At 41.7% G+C, this 20,289-nt stretch overlaps 2 protein-coding genes across 6 annotated transcripts in view; both read left to right on the forward strand.

The window, feature by feature from the left end:
- Positions 1-21: 21 nt before the first annotated feature.
- On the forward strand, positions 22-6,329 carry snrnp27 (small nuclear ribonucleoprotein 27 (U4/U6.U5)). Its single transcript, XM_021621929.3, has 6 exons — positions 22-205; positions 2,673-2,802; positions 3,228-3,343; positions 4,905-4,984; positions 5,451-5,515; positions 5,968-6,329. The coding sequence occupies exons 1-6, from the start codon at positions 169-171 to the stop codon at positions 6,020-6,022; spliced, it is 483 nt and encodes a 160-aa protein (XP_021477604.1). The 5' UTR covers positions 22-168; the 3' UTR covers positions 6,023-6,329.
- A 3,006-nt stretch (positions 6,330-9,335) lies between these two features.
- The window catches only part of mxd1 (MAX dimerization protein 1), a 36,402-nt gene continuing 25,448 nt past the window's right edge, over positions 9,336-20,289 (forward strand). The window contains exons 1-4 of one of the 5 annotated variants that reach the window (XM_090191022.1): positions 9,439-9,479; positions 10,189-10,269; positions 11,006-11,105; positions 11,813-14,996. In XM_090191022.1, the coding sequence (XP_090047148.1) occupies positions 12,742-14,067 (1,326 nt within the window). In that variant the 5' untranslated portion in view covers positions 9,439-9,479; positions 10,189-10,269; positions 11,006-11,105; positions 11,813-12,741 and the 3' untranslated portion in view covers positions 14,068-14,996. Of the gene's footprint in view, positions 9,480-9,571; positions 10,270-11,005; positions 11,106-11,812; positions 14,997-20,289 lie in introns of those variants that run through there. The other 4 variants (XM_090191025.1, XM_090191023.1, XM_090191026.1 and 1 more) reach the window with 4 other exon arrangements.

A 20,289-nucleotide genomic window follows, 5' to 3' on the forward strand; every position in this document is an offset into this window, starting at 1 on the left:
CCGCTAGGGGGCAGTAAAGATATCTTTCTGTGTTAAGGGCTTCCGGTTTCCTGTCTTTTTCATCTGCGGAGAGAACAGCAATGAGTTACTGAAATCAGACGGCAGAAATCTGTTAAATTGTCGACGGTTTCACTTTGCTTATTGTTTGAAGAACTTAAGGCCCTAAAAATGGGCAGAAGTAGAAGCCGATCCCCACCAAAGCGAGGTTTGTATTAGCAATGAATAACCAACGATGACAATAATAGTAATTTGCTAAAGTTAGCTACAGTAGCATCATACGTTATTTACAAACAGGTCCATATGTATTCCAGCTAGCAAGTTGACGATAACAATAACCACTATTTCGGTCTCGCAACTAACATGTACCCCTAAACATTGTAGTTAAACTACAGTAATCTGGTTAACTTTTAATTGTGTACACGCTAGCCCATAATGGAGTAAAGGAGCCAAACAGCGTTACTCCGGACTATAGTCAAAGGACCTTTACGTTACATGTTCTGTTTAGAGACTGATTGGCTTTGGCAGACAAATACGGCAACTAAAAGTGAATGGATTCTCGATTGCTATACGTTTTTAGAAACATAAAGCCTCCTACTTTCTTGTCACATAAAAATAACGTTAATTTAACAACTGCAAAAATATACACGTAATAAACAAGGCTGTAAAGCTGTCCACATAATTCCCATCGTAAAGAGTTAATGCATATATTATGATTTGTGACGTTATGGTCTTTGCATTCTTTTCAGCTATTTTTATTTTGCCCGAAGTCTACGGCCCTTCATCTGTGATTGGTCAACTGTAGGGGGAATTAGACACATGCAGCGTGTAAACCCTAAAGCCCTTTAAAGCTGCAGTATGTAACTTTTTGGGCAACACGACCAAATTATAGAGCTGTCATTCTCATTGAAAGCAAGTCTGAGACGCGGTAGATCTGTTTTAAGTGCTCTCTTTCTATGCTTCCCGTGCCCAAGTTTCGTTTTTGTGTGTTTTACTTTCGGTTTCGTAAACCAGCTGAAAATACAATAATTTTTGCTTATGGAAAATGTTTATCACAGTGGTTTAGATAGTACAATGATTCTCTATGCTATACTTGCTTGTTTTGTCACATAAACACATTTTAGATACCAGGAAATGGAGAAGCATGGCGCATCTTTAAATGTGTATAGTAATTGAACCTTTTTTTTTGTTTTGAGAAAATTACAACTGATTTGTTCCTTATGTTTCCAAAACTGTACCGCAAACAATGCATGTTAACGTTAGAGCAAGCGTCAGGATTCTTAACAAAACTCCCCTGGCAAGAAGATACTGTCTAACCCAATATAGTTAATCTGTGCCGTTTATAGTGGGAGAAAATTAAGCTTAGTGGGCAGAACAAGCAAGGAGGTGGGCGAAGCCAAACAGGAGCTAGGGAGATCCTATTGTAGCATATATTTCCTTTAGGGAACGCCTCCTCTGGGAAGTGTGTGTGCACAATCTCCATTTGACCTTGCACTCTTTCAAACACTAAGTCTTTAACTTAGTGCACTGTGTTTGTAACAGATTGTAGTTTTGGGAACTTAATGTATTGAGATCAGATGTTTCATCGATGAGATAATTAGCAGAATGTTTGCCCAGTTTCACCTAGTTCATCCTCTCCCACTACCCGTGACTGGACTTCAACTCTCGTTTGGTGTTGAGAACATTCTAAATGAATGCTTCATCTTTATAGCCCCTGTGATGTCTGGGTTACCCCTTCTGTTGACCCTTCTATTGACTACCACAACTGAAAAACCTAATGGAAACTGGAGATATTTTTTACATCACTGGTTAGAGGACAACCTGCATAAGTCAACTACATTTTGGAATGTTGCATTTTGATACAGGGGTCACCAGAACAGAAAGAAACGCAACACTATTTTGTCGTGACTCATCGGTTATCACGTTGAAATCAATTGGTGTGCGTATCAGTGACATTTAAAAATATTTTAAAAACGAAATCCTGCAAACCCCAGTGTATTTGACAAAATAAACATTACAAAATCAAATATATTGATCTGTTTTAAGCACTTGAGGTAAAAATTTGATGACCCCGATGCTATCAAAACGTCAGCTTGTGTAATGTATTAACAAATACTGTCCACAACATGGAAAGTAACATATCATTTTCCCCCCATATCTTATTAATGTATAGCTTAATTTATCGTGATAGTAAGTTAAACACACAGATTTGTTTCAATAATCACATACTTTATATTTCTCAGTAGTTTAACCATTTAGAGATATAAAAAAAAATGCACATAATCACAATTTAACCAGGCGCTCTAAACTAGAGCGTCCAAAGGGTCTGTGCTGCAGGCTGAACGTTTGACATCCCTATAGTCAGTGGAGATTGCTGAGGGGAAGACAGCTCATCATAATGGTTGGAATGGTATCAAACATCAGATGTGGTTGATACTACTCCGTTCCAGCCATTATTATAAGCCTTCCACCCCTCAGAAGCCTCTGCTGGTCTACTATGACTGGGCTATGAACATGCTATGCTATGAACATAGCTACTTCGAGGTAGTACGAAAGTCTATTGAACTCATTCACTAAACAAAATTCTATTCATGTAAGGATTCATAACATGGATGCTGTTCTTGGTCTTCCGCCATATTAAGTGATGTCTTGGTCTGTTTGTTCCTCGTCTGCAGAGAGACGACGCTCTCGCTCGGGTTCAAGGGACCGCGAACGAAAGCGCAGGGAGAGGGAACGCTCCCGTTCTCGGGACAGGGAAAGGCGAAGGAGCCGCTCACGCTCTCCAGCCCGAAGGCGGCGCTCAAGGTGAGAGAAGAGACCCCCAGTGAGTCATCTCAACTAAAAGGGGGTTGACAGTGGACTCACACAGGGTCATTGGTTACTTCTCTAGGCCTATGTGGTGTAACCTCGGTCTACACTCCCATTGACATAAATATATCTGGCTAAAGAGACTGTGATACCTTGTGCTCTTAGGGGGAAGTTTGACTATTTCTGTACTGCAAAAGTATCACTAGGGCTGTATTCCGATTCCACACCCTTCTCCCCAAATGTGCACTTCCTCATCCTCAAGAATTTACAAGCATTAGATTGGGGTGGGGGGAGTGTTTCCAGTTTCCACCATATTTGTTAAACCAGTCCATAAGGGAAAATGATTTGTGCGCACTTCAAGAAGGATATAGAATGGGACCTCTGCCTAGATAACCCGTCCACCAGCTATCTCTTGTCTTTAGGTCTCCTCGCCGGCTGCGCTCTTCTTCCGGCTCCCCCTCCAGGCAGAAGGACAGGCGTGATGATGAAGATAAAAAGGATTCCAAGGATAAGCCAATAAAGGAGCATCAGATCTCAGGTGGTTTATCTGCTATGATCTTGTATGTGTCTCAAATGACACTCAATTCTCTACATGGTGCAGTACTTTTGACCAGAGCCCTGTGTGTATATATACAGTACCAGTCAAACTTTTGGACACCTATTCATTCAAGGTGTTTCTTTATTTTTACTGTTTTCTACATTGTAGAATAGTAGTGAAGACATCACAACTATGAAACAACACACATGGAATCATGTAGTAACCAAAAAAGTGTTAATCAAATAAAAATACATTTTAGATTCTTCTAAGTAACCACCCTTTGCCTTGATGACAGCTTTGCACACTTTTGGCGCTCTCTCAACCAGCTTAAACTGGAGTGCTTTTCCAACCGTCTTGAAGGCGTTCCCACATATGCTGAGCACTTGTTGGCTGCTTTTGTTTTGTGTCATTATCCTGTTGAAAAACAATTGATATTCCCACTAAGCTCAAAACAGATGGGATGGCGTATCGCTGCAGAATGCTGTGGTAGCCATGCTGGTTAAGTGTGCCTTGAATTCTAAATAAAATCAGTGTCACCAGCAAAGCACCATCACACTACCTCCTTCATGGTGGGAACCACACATGCAGAGATCATTCGTTCAACTACTCTGCGTCTCACAAAGACATGGCGTTTGGAGCCAAAAATCTCACAATTGGACTCATCGGACCAAAGGACAGATTTCCACCGATGTAATGTCCATTGCTCGATGTTTCTTGGCCCAAGCAAGTCTCTTATTAGTCACCTTTAGAAGTGGTTTCTTTGCAGCAATTTGACCATGAAGGTCTGATTTAAGCAGTCTCTTCTGAACAGTTGATGTTGAGTTTGTCTGTTACTTAAACTCTGAAGCATTTATTTGGGCTGCAATTTCTGAGGCTGGTAACTAATGAACTTAACCTCTGCCACAGAGGTAACTCTGGGTCTTCCTTTCCTTTGGCCGTCCTCATGAGAGCCAGTTTCATAGCGCTTGATGGTTTTTGCGACTGCACTTGAAGAATAGTTCTTGAAATGTTCTGACTTGATTGACCTTCATGTCTTAAAGTAATGGTGGACTGTTGTTTCTCTTTGCTTATTTGAGCTGTTCTTGCCATAATATGGACTTGGTCTTTTACCAAATAGGGCTATCTTCTGTATACCATTCCTACCTTGTCACAATACAACTGATTGGCTCAAATGCATTAAGAAGGAAAGAAATTCCACAAATTAACTTTTAACAAGGTACACCTGTTACTTATTGCATTCCACCTCATGAAGGTGGTTGAGATAATTAGTGTGCAAAGGTTGGCTACTTTGAATGATCTCAAATACACAATATATTTTCATTTAACACTTTTTTGGTAGCTACATGATTCCATATGTTATTTCATAGTTTTGATGTCTTCACTATTCTACAATGTAGAAAATAGTCAAAATAAAGGAACCTTTGAATGAGTATGTCAACTTTTGACTGGTACTGGTGTGTGTGTGTGGGGGGGGGTGCTAATTGGGATGCACCCCTTCTGTGAGAATATGGAGAAATACTACTGTTGCATGTCAGTGTCTAAAAGTGTGTATTGTTTATAGAGGAAGACATGCAGGGCAAGACAGAAGAGGAGATTGAGATGATGAAGATTATGGGATTTGGCAACTTTGACACCACAAAGGTAAGGATTCTGTCAACTCGTCTCAAATCTAGAGGTTCCTGGTTAGGCTTGCCAAAGATATCTGTAGATATTAGATTTTATTTAATCTGGAGTCTGCAGAATAATTGCTGAAATTGTCCAACTCACCACAAGGGGGCACAATTTTCTAAAACTAACTGATTGTACGGTGCACTTCACCATCAAGAATTAAAGATCTAACAATCATAATAGTGATTTCTAAGAACTTGACACGATCCACTTTTGGTAAACAGTTTGTTGTAAGACTAAGATCATCCGAAATGGGTGTGAATCTTTTCAAAGGAGTTCAATTCGGTCTCCATTTGTCTGGCAGTTTTTTTTATTTTTATTGCAGGAAGATGTTTTGATTTGATAAAACTTAATTGTTTATTGCCACAGGTGAACGAAGGTTGAACAACCTCGTGTTTCTGGATGTGTGATGTATTAATGTAGTTGTCATTGCCAACAGGGGAAGAAGACCAATGGAGCAGTCAATGCGCATGCTATCAATGTGTCTCAGAAGAGGAAATACAGGTCTGTTGATTCATTATCATTAACCCCAAGAGTTGTCTTATGTGGCTTTTTATTTCACAAATAACATTTAAATGACAAAATTGGGTGGAGCTGCTCACGTGTAGTTGTGAAAATGCTGTAATATAGACTGCATTTAGTATATGATCATCAATGTGTGGGACTACCAATATCTAGTCCTTCTTGTTAGGATATTATTTATTTTCCATCACATTCAGGTCACCTGTTATTAAGTAGCGTATCTTGTTGATTTATGCACCAACTAGCTTCATTTGTTTATAAATCAACAATTCCAACTGCTAGGCACAAGGTCCTGGCTGATATTGAGCAGTCTGAACAGTGACTATGCTCATTGCTGCCAATCACCTCTGCAGGTGTTTCTATGCAGACATTTTGGCTCTCCTATTGGTGGATGATGATGTAATGGTAACCGTTTTGTATTTTTTTCTTTTCAGGCAGTACATGAACAGAAAAGGTGGATTCAACAGACCTCTGGATTTCATTGCTTGAAGTAGGATAAACAGAACATACTCATTGATGTTCCCTAAAATATACTATTTTAGCCTTGTTGTCTCTAGACTGTGTTTTGGTGATAGAAGTTTATTTTTTTGTATTATGTATTTTTTTTTCTTCTCATTTTGACACCCTGCACTGCATATAAGTTATGCAAAGACACATGCAACTGAATATAATGAAATGTTTCTGTAATATGTTTAGCTTATTTTAGTCTTGTTGACAACATGCCTGGGTCGATATGCTTTTCAGGGTGCATTTTAATTGAGGTGTTTTTGGGTCATATTAAAAACGTTCATTCAGATCATGGCCCATTCTCATTTTTACGATTTATGTAAATTGCCAAATTATTGAAATGTAAAGGTCTAAGTGGGATAGTTAATTGATTGCTGAAAGGTATGAGAATATTTTTGAAGGCAAGTAATTTTAATGGATGGGATTTGAGCACAAACCCCTCTTCAGTTGTGTTCAAATTCCCCCTCTAGGCTCATTTCTCGTGTCATCTTCTGTATATGGTTTTAAGGACAAACGGTTGAAATCAGCGGTTAGCCTTCCTATCGCCTTTGACCACAGAACGTCTGCTGTCATTTCTATTAGTTTCCCAACAATTCTACTTGTTGAATCTCCACCATTTGTTGTCACCAAACTGATGTATTCATTAGTTGCATACTGTTCCCTTTTCATTCAGTGAGCTATATTTTCTGTTCGGTTCCCTACGTGATGTACTGCTCACGGCTGACGTTTGTGTTCTGTCTTGCCTCCCCCTTGATCACACCTACAGCGTCATTGTGTTTTGCTACACCAGAAGTACATTCATTTCCAATGGAATGCTGTGTTTGCCTTGCAGCATTGTGTGGTTCATAGGTTGGATTTATTGAACGTATGCATCAAATTGTATGTGTAGACGTCTTGACAGAAATGGTAGAAGGTGAATGTTAAACTTTTGTTCCACACATCCAGATGATGCTGCATACAATTTTACGAAATTATGGTTTAGGTGTGCTCAAGCCATAGTCTTTTTTGCATACTACACTGAACAAAAATGAAAAAGCAACATATAGTGCTGGTCCCATGTTTCATGAGGTGACATGAAAGATCCCATAAATGTTCCATAGGTACACAAAGCTTATTCTGGGGACAATAAAAAAATAAAATGCCACTCTAAAATGTTCAGTTTTGCCACAGATGTCTCAGATGGTTTGTGCAATTGGCATGCTGACTGCAGGAATGTCCACCAGAGCTGTTGCCAGAGCATTGAATGTTAATTTCTCTACCATAAGCCACCTCCGTGTAACCACGCAAGCCCAGGACCACCTCCAGGCTTTTTCACCTGTGGGATCGTTGAGGTGCGGAGGAGGAGTATTATTTTTTTCATTTTACGATCTTGTCTGATCGCTGCAACTCCCCAACGGGCTTGGGAGAGGCGACGGTTGAATTATGCGTCCTCCAAAACATGACCCGCCAAACCGCGTTCCTTAACACCTGCCTGCACCAATGTGTCGGAGAAAACACAGTTCAACTGACAACCAAGTCAGCCTGCAGGCGCCCGGCCAAATAAAGCCCTCCCCTATCCCGGACAACGCTGGACCAATTGTGACCACTCTATGGGACTCCTGGTCACAGCCGGTTGTCACACAGTCAGGGATCGAACGCGGGTATATAGTGATGCTTCAAGCATTGCGATGCAGTGCCTTAGACCACAGCGACATTCAGGAGGCCCTCTAAGTACTTCTGTCGGTAATAAAGCCCTTTTTGTGGGGAAAAACTCATTCTGATTGGCTGATATGCCCACCTATGGCTGCACCCCTGCCCAATTGTGAAATCCATAGACTAGGGCCTAATGAATTCATATAAATTGAATGATTTCCTTGAACTGTAACTCAGCGAAATCTTAGAAATTGTTGCGTTTATATTTTTATTCAGTATAGTACAGTCGCACTTAATTGCATTCCAATTAAATGGATGCAATTCTGGGCATTTTGATCCAATTCTAACTGAACATCACAACTGAATCTTCCCAACGTGTAATCGAACTATGGCGCAGTCAAGCACGCATAAAATATATTTTGCCACCACATACAATTCAACGCTGGCTCTTGCCCTCATAGTATGTCAATTTCCTAACCTGCTTTCAATCAACAACCTACTATGTGGTTTTCAAGCATATTTGGAGATTCCAAGTGGTTATGGGTCTTCTGAAGTAAATTTACCCGAACGGCAATTTGAGGACTGTTCTCTCTTGTCATGGTTTCTAGAATTATTTTTTTTAAATATAGTCATGGTTTAAAAAATGCTTAATGACTTCTGCAGCAAAACTTGCTTCTGCATTACCTTGTAAGAAAAACAGGGTGGCAGGTAGCCTAGTGGGTAGAGCATTGGACTAGTAACTGGAAGGTTGCAAGATCGAATCCCTGGGCTGACAAGGTAAAAATCTGAACAAGACAGTTAACCCACTGTTCCTAGGCCTTCATTGAAAATAAGATTTTTTTTTCTTTAACTGACTTGCCTAGTTAAATAAAGGTATAAAATACCAATGGAAAGTTAGGTTTGCTTGAACCAGTGCCAGGCGGAGTGTATACAATTTAGACCACTCCATTGGTCCTTAATAAAAATTGCCACTCACTATTGGGGGACTTGCAAAACCAAGTGCCCCAATAGTGGCGCAGCATGTGAATTCCGCAAACCACTGAACTCGAAATAAAGCAAACGCTGAAAAACCAATCACCGGTGTACACAGCGAAAGCAGCATGTCGCCCCGTGCGAGGTGTTGACGAATCGCGATTTGACTCGGTGAGAACAATCAATGGCACGCCAAAACACTTACTTGGTGCCAACAACAGTAGAGAAACAAGACTCCATTGTGGCTCTTTTCCTGTAACACTGATATGATGGCGCCAAAATGGCGAAAATGTTAACCAGTTGCACAATACAGCCCTGTTGGTGTTACTATTTAGGGTACCCAATCGCATCACAGCTCACATAGGGCGCGTTCGTAAATTCACTCCGATTTCAGAGAACTCTCGTCTGAGTGTGCATAATAACGGATGGATTAACGAATGTCCAGTGCCAGTAAACGTAGGGGGAAAGGCGTAATTAAATTGTTGCCCGCATCTCAGTTAGTCACTAACAGTATGGATAACATGAAAACAGCTTAACCAGCTCTGCTAGGCCGAGTAAAATGGTCAGAGGTGTTCTCTCAATTTTTGTCTGGAAGAAGCTAGCCAACGTTAGCTTGGGTTCTTGACTGCCGTTAAGGTCAGAATGCTTGGAACAACCCTACTCCTCGGCCAGAGCGTCCAGTGTGCGCTCCGAGAGCGTAACGCTCTGAATTTACGAACGCCCAGAGCGCACTCGGTCACTCCAGAGTCAATTTACGAACGCACCCATAAGCTCTCTGGCAAACACAGTAGTTTACCAGCAAAACTGCTGTCGTTCATATAAACACTGTTGCAAGGTAGCAGTTTATTTAGCTTCTCTTTTGACCTAGTATTTTTTTTTTATAAACATTTTCGTGTCAGCCTTTGCAGCTCGAGACGACCCACACGTGATCGGCCAGCATAACTAGACGCTTGTTAGTTACAGTATTTGAATTTGACGAGGCTATTTTGAAGTTGGATAGCTAACTATATTCGCTGGTTCGAAATTTCGAATAGATCTCACATGAATGTTTTAAATATATGGTTATCACAAGCGTACCTCATTTTGATATTTAAGGCAGACTGTATGAAGTTAATTTGTTAACCGGTTAGACGATAGTTTTTCTTGCCAGCTTGAGCTGCTGTACATTTTCTGTTCGGCTAATAAATTACAACGTCAATTGTTTTAGAGAGCCATCTGCGGATTGTCATTTTTACTTTTTCAAGAACAAGGCTTTCTGCCTGAAATATTTGTGTTAGAGATTCCACAAACATTGTAGTTAGCTAGCATTTAGCTTGATTGTAACCACGAGCCAGCATCGGCCAAGCGAATTTGACAAAGTATTTAGTCAATAATTAAGTTATCAAGAGCAGTATCACACACCGATAACTGACTTCTGTTGTCGAGAATTTGCATCCATCTTTGCTTATTTTCATTACCGAAAGTGAAGTACCCTGACTAGCCACAGTCAGAAGCAGTTGAGTAGCTAGCTATCCAAATTCTGAATCTGATTGTCATTTTATCAGTGTTATTGTTGAAAATGGCGGCGATCGAAATGGTGCAGATGTTGATCGAAGCAGCAGAATACATTGATCGCAGAGAAAGAGGTACAGTGTTAACATATTTAGCATTTTGTGTATCAGATTGTTTTTATATCATTAGTGACCTACCCTGCCTCATTTGAATTGCTGGGGAGTGCACCTGTCATAATCCATTGATCAGGTTCATTATAAATGATTGATTATTGATGTAGACCAGATTTTAAAAACATTAATTAATAATTGCATTGTACATCGAATAAGGGGACCAGCTGGCAGCAATATGCTCACAGCAACAACAAATGCACAGCAGCAAAAACAGTCGACCATGCAGGGGATATTTTCTATTACAAACACTTTGAAGTATAGTGTTGCAATTTTACTGACATGCAGAAATGACCATGTTTGATCGAAAAAATATATTATTTGTCACATTCACACGGGAAAGGTTCATGCTTGCGCCAATGGATTTGATCTTGATGTTCTGTCCAGACGATTTCCCACCTCTTCTCTCTTTTGTGGTTAGGCTGGGGAGCCAGCAGGGTTTACACCAGTTCAGATGACATCATTGGCTGAAAAGGGGGGAAATTATCATAAATCGAGATTGTATGTTAATACTCAAGCTATATAACTACAAACGTGATACAAATAATAGTTCACTTCTTACCTAGCCAAAAAATACAGTATTCCCTCATCTCACATTTATGGCTCTCAGTTTTCATTAGAATGTCTATGGTTGCATTCATTGCACTGTGTTGTGAATTACAGTGATGGATTGATTTATATCCTGCTAATTTATTTCCAGAAGCTGAACATGGCTATGCCTCCATGTTACCTTTCACCAGCAGCAAAGAGAAGGACAGCTTGAAACGGAAAAATAAAAGCAAGAAGAACTCCAGTAGCAGGTATAGTCATTTGAGCTAGTTCTGTCTATACGTCCTTGTGTAGAGTAAACCCCCTCAAGGGAATACCCTATAACTGCAAGATCAGTTTTTCAGAGAACAAGACCTTTGCGTTGTCCAGTTTTAGCCCCAACAGTGACCCAGATGGGAAAAGTATTAATCCGATTCAGACAGAGTTTAGCAAGTAGCTACATACAATAGTGGGGAATCCAAGCTTTTTGAGGTCGATCAAGGTGTCCAAGGGTAAACTGCAGCAGTCAGGCAGTTCACCCTGACGGGCATCCCTCCTGAAAGGACAGGACACCCTCACCCTGCCTGGCCAATTGTCTGTCTGTCTTTCTGATGTTATCCAGCTTACCTACAGTGCCTTGCAAAAGTATTCACCCCCTTCGGCATTTTTCCTATTTTGTTCCATTACAACCTGTACTTTAAATGGATTTGGATTTCATGTAATGGACATACACAAAATAGTCCAAATTGGTGAAGTGAAATGGAAAAAAAATAACTTGTTGAAAAAAAAAAAGTTAAAACAGAACAGTGGTGCGTGCATATGTATTCACCCCCTTTGCTGTGAAGCCCCTAAATAAGATCTGGTGCAACCAATTACCTTCAGAAGTCACATAATTAATGAAATAAAGTCCACCTGTGTGCAATCTAAGTGTCATATGATCTGTCACATGATCTCAGTATATATACACCTGTTTTGAAAGGCCCCAGAGACTGCAACACCACTAAGCAAGAGGCGCTACCACGCAAGCAGCACCATGAAGACCAAGGAGCTCTCCAACAGGTCAGGGACAAAGTTATGGAGAAGTACAGATCAGGGTTGGGTTATAGAAAAATATCAGAAACTTTGAACATCCCACGGAGCACCATTAAATCCATTATTAAAAAATGGAAAGAATATGGCACCACAACAAACCTGCCAAAAGAGGGCCGCCCGCTAAAACTCACAGACCAGGCAAGGAGGGCATTAATCAGAGAGGCAACAAAGAGACCAAAGATAACCCTGAAGGAGCTGCAAAGCTCCACAGCTGAGATTGGAGTATCTGTCCATAGGACCACTTTAAGTCGTACACTACACAGAGCTGGGCTTTATGGAAGAGTGGCCAGAAAAAAGCCATTTGCTTTAAAAAAGAAAATAAGCAAACATGTTTGGTGTTCACCAAAAGGCATGTGGGAGACTCCCCAAACATATGGAAGAAGGTACTCTGGTCAGATGAAACTAAAATGTTGCTTTTTAGCCATCAAGGACAACGCTATGTCTAGCGCAAACCCAACACCTCTCATCACCCCGAGAACAGCATCCCCACAGTGAAGCATGGTGGTGGCAGCATCATGCTGTGGGGATGTTTTTCATCGGCAGGGACTGGGATACTGGTCAGAATTGAAGGAATGATGGATGTCGAAGTACAGAGAAATTCTTGAGGGAAACCTGTTTCAGTCTTCCAGAGACGCTATCGGAGTCGGTGCAGCCAACTGGTTTCTCCACGCATCGCGCAGACAGAAACAAACATCTTTCTGGTAAGAAGAGGGGCGGGGGCGTATGCTTCATGGTTAACGTGACGTGGTGTGATCATAACAACATACAGGTACTCAAGTCCTTCTGTTCACCTGATTTAGAATTCCTCACAATCAAATGTCGACCACATTATCTACCAAGGGAATTCTCTTCGATTATAATCACAGCCGTATATATTCAGAAGTCCATTACCCAGTTGCACAGAGCGAGTTCATTAGAACGTGCGTTGAAGATGTCGTTCCCATAGCAACGATTAAAACATTCCCAAACCAGAAACCGTGGATTGATGGCAACATTCGCGTGAAACTGAAAGCCCGAACCACTGCTTTTAATCAGGGCAAGGTGACCGGAAACATGACCGAATACAAACAGTGTAACTATTCCCTCCGCAAGGCAATCAAACAAGCTAAGCGTCAGTATAGAGACAAAGTAGAATCTAAATTCAACGGCTCAGACACAAGAGGTATGTGGCAGGGACTACAGTCAATCACGGATTACAAAAAGAAAACCAGCCCCGTCACGGACCAGGATGTCTTGCTCCCAGGTAGACTAAATAACTTTTTTGCCCGCTTTGAGGACAATACAGTGCCACTGACACGGCCCGCAACTAAAACATGCAGACTCTCTTTCACTGCAGCCGACGTGAGGAAAACATTTAAATGTGTCAACCCTCGCAAGGCTGCAGGCCCAGACGGCATCCCCAGCCGCGCCCTCAGAGCATGCGCAGACCAGCTGGCTGGTGTGTTTACGGACATATTCAATCAATCCCTATCCCAGTCTGTTGTTCCCACATGCTTCAAGAGGGCCACCATTGTTCCTGTTCCCAAGAAAGCTAAGGTAACTGAGCTAAACGACCACCGCCCCGTAGCACTCACCTCCGTCATCATGAAGTGCTTTGAGAGACTAGTTAAGGACCATATCACCTCCACCCTACCTGACACCCTAGACCCGCTCCAATTTGCTTACCGCCCAAATAGGTCCACAGACGATGCAATCTCAACCACACTGCACACTGCCCTAACCCATCTGGACAAGAGGAATACCTATGTGAGAATGCTGTTCATCGACTACAGCTCGGCATTTAACACCATAGTGCCCTCCAAGCTCGTCATCAAGCTCGAGACCCTGGGTCTCGACCCCGCCCTGTGCAACTGGGTACTGGACTTCCTGACGGGCCGCCCCCAGGTGGTGAGGGTAGGCAACAACATTTCCACCCCGCTGATCCTCAACACTGGGGCCCCACAAGGGTGCGTTCTGAGCCCTCTCCTGTACTCCCTGTTCACCCACGACTGCGTGGCCACGCACGCCTCCAACTCAATCATCAAGTTTGCGGACGACACTACAGTGGTAGGCTTGATTACCAACAACGACGAGACGGCCTACAGGGAGGAGGTGAGGGCCCTCGGAGTGTGGTGTCAGGAAAATAACCTCACACAAAACTAAGGAGATGATTGTGGACTTCAGGAAACAGCAGAGGGAACACCCCCCTATCCACATCGATGGAACAGTAGTGGAGAGGGTAGTAAGTTTTAAGTTCCTCGGCGTACACATCACAGACAAACTGAATTGGTCCACCCACACAGACAGCATCGTGAAGAAGGCGCAGCGGCGCCTCTTCAACCTCAGGAGGCTGAAGAAATTCGGCTTGTCACCAAAAGCACTCACAAACTTCTACAGATGCACAATCGAGAGCATCCTGTCGGGCTGTATCACCGCCTGGTACGGCAATTGCTCCGCCCACAACCGTAAGGCTCTCCAGAGGGTAGTGAGGTCTGCACAACGCATCACCGGGGGCAAACTACCTGCCCTCCAGGACACCTACACCACCCAATGTCACAGGAAGGCCATAAAAATCATCAAGGACAACAACCACCCCAGCCACTGCCTGTTCACCCCGCTATCATCCAGAAGGCGAGGTCAGTACAGATGCATCAAAGCTGGGACCGAGAGACTGAAAAACAGCTTCTATCTCAAGGCCATCAGACTGTTAAACAGCCACCACTAACATTGAGTGGCTGCTGCCAACACACTGACTCAACTCCAGCCACTTTAATAATGGGAATTGATGGGAAATGATGTAAAATATATCACTAGCCACTTTAAACAATGCTACCTAATATAATGTTTACATACCCTACATTATTCATCTCATATGTATATGTATATACTGTACTCTATATCATCTACTGCATCTTTATGTAATACATGTATCACTAGCCACTTTAACTATGCCACTTTGTTTACATACTCATCTCATATGTATATACTGCACTCAATACCATCTACTGTATCTTGCCTATGCCGCTCTGTACCATCACTCATTCATATATCTTTATGTACATATTCTTTATCCCCTTACACTTGTGTCTATATGGAAAAATGACTTGTCATGTACAAAGTAGATGTCCTAACCGACTTGCCAAAACTATAGTTTGTTAATTAACAAGAAATTTGTGGAGTGGTTGAAAAACGAGTTTTAATGACTCCAACCTAAGTGTATGTAAACTTCTGACTTCAACTGTATGCACATATTGCCAAAGCATACTTTGGAGATTAAGTGATTCATTTACAATATTAACATAATTAAAGCCTATTCTCATCAGAGAGGTCTTTGAATAAGGGTTTCAAATGTGGGGAAAAGACACTCATTGTTTATATTCTTGACATTTTGTCAGGAAATTCAGCTCTGTCTCAGGTTCTGCTATGGTGCAGTGGTAGCACATCCTTTCTTCTACAGGGAGCCAGGTGTCTACCCTTCTCAATGGCAAGGCTGTGCTCACTGAGCCAGTAGTTTGTCGAGGTTTTGATCAATAACCATGGTCAAATAGTTTGTTATGGTGGACTGTCGATGTAGACCCAGATAGCACTACATTTTGCTTTGTGTATCTGTTTCCCAATAGGTAATGCAGTTTTCTTTTGACTGTTGTAATTTTGTTTATTCTGATTGACTGGATGTTCTGGTCCTGAGTCTTTAGTGTGTTAGTAGAACAGGATTGTGAACTCAGGACCAGCTGGATGAGGGGACTCTCTTCTTTGCTCAGCTCTTGGCATTGCAGGGCTTGGTAATGATATGAGAAGTGGTCATTGTATACTTTCCAAAAGTAATTGCTATTTTTTTAAAGTTTTTATTATAAGTGGATATTGGCCTAATTCTGCCCTGCATGCATTGTTTGTAGTTTTCATCTGGACATGTAGGATAATCTTACAGAACTCTGCATGCAGGGTTTCAATGGGGTATTTGTCCCAATGGGTAAAATTTGTTTCAATTGCACATTCAATTAGTTTTAACCTCATTTCAATTTGAATAGTTTTTTAATGGTGTAGGATGCCCTGTGTGCTTTCTCTCTCATTTCAGTCGCTGCCTCATTTAGGTGTCCAGTTGAGCTTTTTTTTTTTAAACCTAAGTAATTATAGTGTGCAGTACTCTATATATTTTGTACAAATTGAGAACTCTGGAAAACCATTATTTTTGTATTTTTGGGGTTTACTCCAATGGCTACTGCTCTAGCAGGTCCAGGCTCTGCTGTAGGCCATGTGCTGTGGGTGACAGCAGGCACTAGTCATCTGTGAAGAGCAGGGATTTAACCTCTGAATTGTGGAAACTAACTCACTCTCTCTCCCCCCTCTTTCTTTTGCTCTCTCTCCTCTCTTTCTCCCCCTTTTTCTCTCTCTCCTTGTCACTCTCTCTTCTCCTCCCTCGCTCTCTCTCCTTTCAGTCCTTAACTTTCTCTCTCTCTCCCCCTCTCTCTCTTCTCGCTCTGCTTTTCTCTTAGTCTCAGCTTCAGCTCCTCCATTACAAACATGGAGTCTCTCTCTTTCTCCTCCTCTCCCACCTCTCTCTCTAAGGTATTTTATGTCTCCGTGTCCAGTATGAAGGAAGTTATAGGTAGTTTTGCGAGCCAATGCTAACTAGCGTTAGCACAATGCCTGGAAGTCTATGGGTATCTACTAGCATGTGTGTAGTACTACATAGCCTCAATACGCTGTAGCCTTAATTACTGGTTATTACACTGGTCACTTGACTACTGTACAGAGAGTACTGTACATAACTATAATCACTAGAACAGTAATCCCCATTCAAGTCAATAGGTCTGTAATGATTCTTTCTATTTCTATGATAGTACAGTAATGCATGGGTTCCCCATGTACAGTGGGCCAGGCAGCACGTAAAGTAGAGGGGGAAGGTGGCCCTGTCCTTTACAGTAATATGGCCTGGGAGAGGTACTATAGTAATGTCATCAGTGACTGAGAGCACCTCAGGAATGTCTTGCTGGAGATGCAGTGAGTCCAAAGGACTGAGATGATCCTCTGGTAGTGGCATGCCTGCCGCCGTGCCACCCCCACCCCCCTCACATGGGAAATGGGTTACACAAGTAGCTGTATTCATATCCCAAACCCAAACCTCTCTACCAGTCAGCTTTACTGTACTGTGTTAATCTGTCATATGAACGGTGCTCTCTGTCTGGAGTCATCAAGCACTTGTATGTGTAGTGTAGTGCAGGGGATGGACATTTCAGTCAATTTTGTTGACGACTAACCAACCACCATTAACCGGTTAACTAACAGTTACATTTGTTCCAAATAGTAAAATCTGACCAACAGAAAATAATATGCATGGGACACAGGAGGTTGTTGGCACCTTAATTGGGAAGGATGCGCTCGTGGTAATGGCTGGAGTGGAACATGTTTGATACCATTCCATTTGCTCTGTTCCAGCCATTATTATGAGCCATCCTCCCCTCAGCAGCCTCCACTGGCATGGAAGAAACAACTATTTTTCATTAAGCCCTTAAAAAACATGCAGCAATAGTAAACCTATCCTCTAATATTATTGATGATGCAACTACTGGAATGTAAAATGTAAAACATCATTTTCAAACATTTGCCAAAATTCTATTTGCCGGAAAACACTGTTTTAAAAGACCTTCTGTGAGCCATTTCATGTGACAGAGATGAACGTCTACGTTAGAAACTTAGAGGAAAACTGTCAATAAATATCAGGAATGCAAACTAGTCACTTTTTCTGCGAAAATTCGCCGTTTTGAATGCAAAATAGTACGTGAATCGTGTAGATCCGATGAGAAAAGTTTGGAGGGGGGGGGGGGGGGGGGCTTTGGATCACTGCTGGCTGTAAGCGAACGAGTGATGCGCGTTTGGAGCAATACTGGCTGTATCCAGGGCTCAGCCAATCGTTCACATAACAGAATGCAGCACGCGACTGAAGAGAGAAGATACAACCAATGTGCTAGTTACAGCATCAGGGCGCGCCCTGGAAAGACAGTAGTAGAGTGTAAAGGCAGTTTGCCAGTTAATTTACAGCAGCGAGTCCCCTGGAAAGACAGTAGTAAGGTGTAAAGGCAGTTTGCCAGTTAATTTACAGCAGCGCGTCCCCTGGAAAGACAGTAGTAGGGTGTAAAGGCAGTTTGCCAGTTAATTTACAGCAGCGCGTCCCCTGGAAAGACAGTTGTTCTGAAATATTTATTGCTTGCCTACATTCTACTCCCTCCTCAATGTTTAATACAACACACATACATTAATTATTAATTACGGTTGCCTATCCTGACATGAAGTTTGTTCAATAGAAAGTATTTGACTCTGATGTGTGCCACAGAAAGTATTTGAATTAAGGAAATTGGAAGGGGGATTTCGGCAAGGCCATTTTCTTGCCTGCTGAAATTCTACTCCCCCTTCTGTCTTGGGACTGGAAGGTCTGGCTCACTCAGAATCATTTTGGTAGCTCATGTTGACCAATAGTGTGTGCCACAGAAAGCAACATTTTTGTATGAAGAAACAAACAATTTGTAATGTTGAAGAAAATAATGATAATACACAAATATTGTCACACAATAACATCACAGAAAGTTAAGTTTAACAAACATTAAATAAGAAATACAAATTTCGATCTTTGCATAATAAGATATAAAATGATAAATCAAATATAAAAATACAATAAATAACATAAACAAATATTGGAAGCTGCAAAAGCTCGACTGAACATTTAGTCCACTTTTTCTGGAAGGTTTCCCAGGTATTACCGTCGCCTGGAACTCTAACCTCGTCCAGACAGGCAGGACTGTCTGGTGGAACCATCGTGGGTTGCAGTCACAACCAATCTGAAATGTGAATGAAAAATGAAAAATGTGAATATATTCAAAACATTAAATACATTTTCTTGAATTACAATTATTTACAGTGCCTTGTGAAAGTATTCGGCCCCCTTGAACTTTGCGACCTTTTGCCACATTTCAGGCTTCAAACATAAAGATATAAAACTGTATTTTTTTGTGAAGAATCAACAACAAGTGGGACACAATCATGAAGTGGAACGACATTTATTGGATATTTCAAACTTTTTTAACAAATCAAAAACTGAAAAATTGGCCGTGCAAAATTATTCAGCCCCTTTACTTTCAATGTAGCAAACTCTCTCCAGAAGTTCAGTGAGGATCTCTGAATGATCCAATGTTGACCTAAATGACTAATGATGATAAATACAATCCACTTGTGTGTAATCAAGTCTCCGTATAAATGCACCTGCACTGTGATAGTCTCAGAGGTCCGTTAAAAGCGCAGAGAGCATCATGAAGAACAAGGAACACACCAGGCAGGTCCGAGATACTGTTGTAGAGAAGTTTAAACCCGGATTTGGATACAAAAAGATTTCCCAAGCTTTAAACATCCCAAGGAGCACTGTGCAAGCGATAATATTGAAATGGAAGGAGTATCAGACCACTGCAAATCTACCAAGACCTGACCATCCCTCTAAACTTTCAGCTCATACAAGGAGAAGACTGATCAGAGATGCAACCAAGAGGTTGCACCCATGATCACTCTGGATGAACTGCAGAGATCTACAGCTGAGGAGGGAGACTCTGTCCATAGGACAACAATCAGTCGTATATTGCACAAATCTGGCCTTTATGGAAGAGTGGCAAGAAGAAAGCCATTTCTTAAAGATATCCATAAAAAGTGTTGTTTAAAGTTTGCCACAAGCCACCTGGGAGACACACCAAACATGTGGAAGAAGGTGCTCTGGTCAGATGAAACCAAAATGGAACTTTTTGGCAACAATGCAAAACGTTACGTTTGGCGTAAAAGCAACACAGCTGAACACACCATCCCCACTGTCAAACATGGTGGTGGCAGCATCATGGTTTGGGCCTGCTTTTCTTCAGCAGGGACAGGGAAGATGGTTAAAATTGATGGGAAGATGGATGGAGCCAAATACAGGACCATTCTGGAAGAAAACCTGATGGAGTCTGCAAAAGACCTGAGACTGGGACGGAGATTTGTCTTCCAACAAGACAATGATCCAAAACATAAAGCAAAATCTGCAATGGAATGGTTCAAAAATAAACATATCCAGGTGTTAGAATGGCCAAGTCAAAGTCCAGACCTGAATCCAATCGAGAATCTGTGGAAAGAACTGAAAACTGCTGTTCACAAATGCTCTCCATCCAACCTCACTGAGCTCGAGCTGTTTTGCAAGGAGGAATGGGAAAAAATGTCAGTCTCTCGATGTGCAAAACTGATAGAGACATACCCCAAGCGACTTACAGCTGTAATCGCAGCAAAAGGTGGCGCTACAAAGTATTAACTTAAGGGGGCTGAATAATTTTGCACGCCCAATTTTTCAGTTTTTGATTTGTTAAAAAAGTTTGAAAT

This window comes from Oncorhynchus mykiss, chromosome 11 (genome assembly GCF_057628025.1).
Source record: "Oncorhynchus mykiss isolate SJ-2025 chromosome 11, ASM5762802v1, whole genome shotgun sequence".
Lineage (NCBI taxonomy): Eukaryota > Metazoa > Chordata > Actinopteri > Salmoniformes > Salmonidae > Oncorhynchus > Oncorhynchus mykiss.

Bases quoted from the DNA above. Each gene is read 5' to 3' on its own strand.
- snrnp27 (XM_021621929.3), top strand. From the start codon at position 169: ATGGGCAGAAGTAGAAGCCGATCCCCACCAAAGCGAG. The intron at 3,344-4,904 runs GTGGTTTATCTG...TATTGTTTATAG, and splicing joins AAAGGAGCATCAGATCTCAG to AGGAAGACATGCAGGGCAAG. The intron at 4,985-5,450 runs GTAAGGATTCTG...CATTGCCAACAG, and splicing joins GCAACTTTGACACCACAAAG to GGGAAGAAGACCAATGGAGC.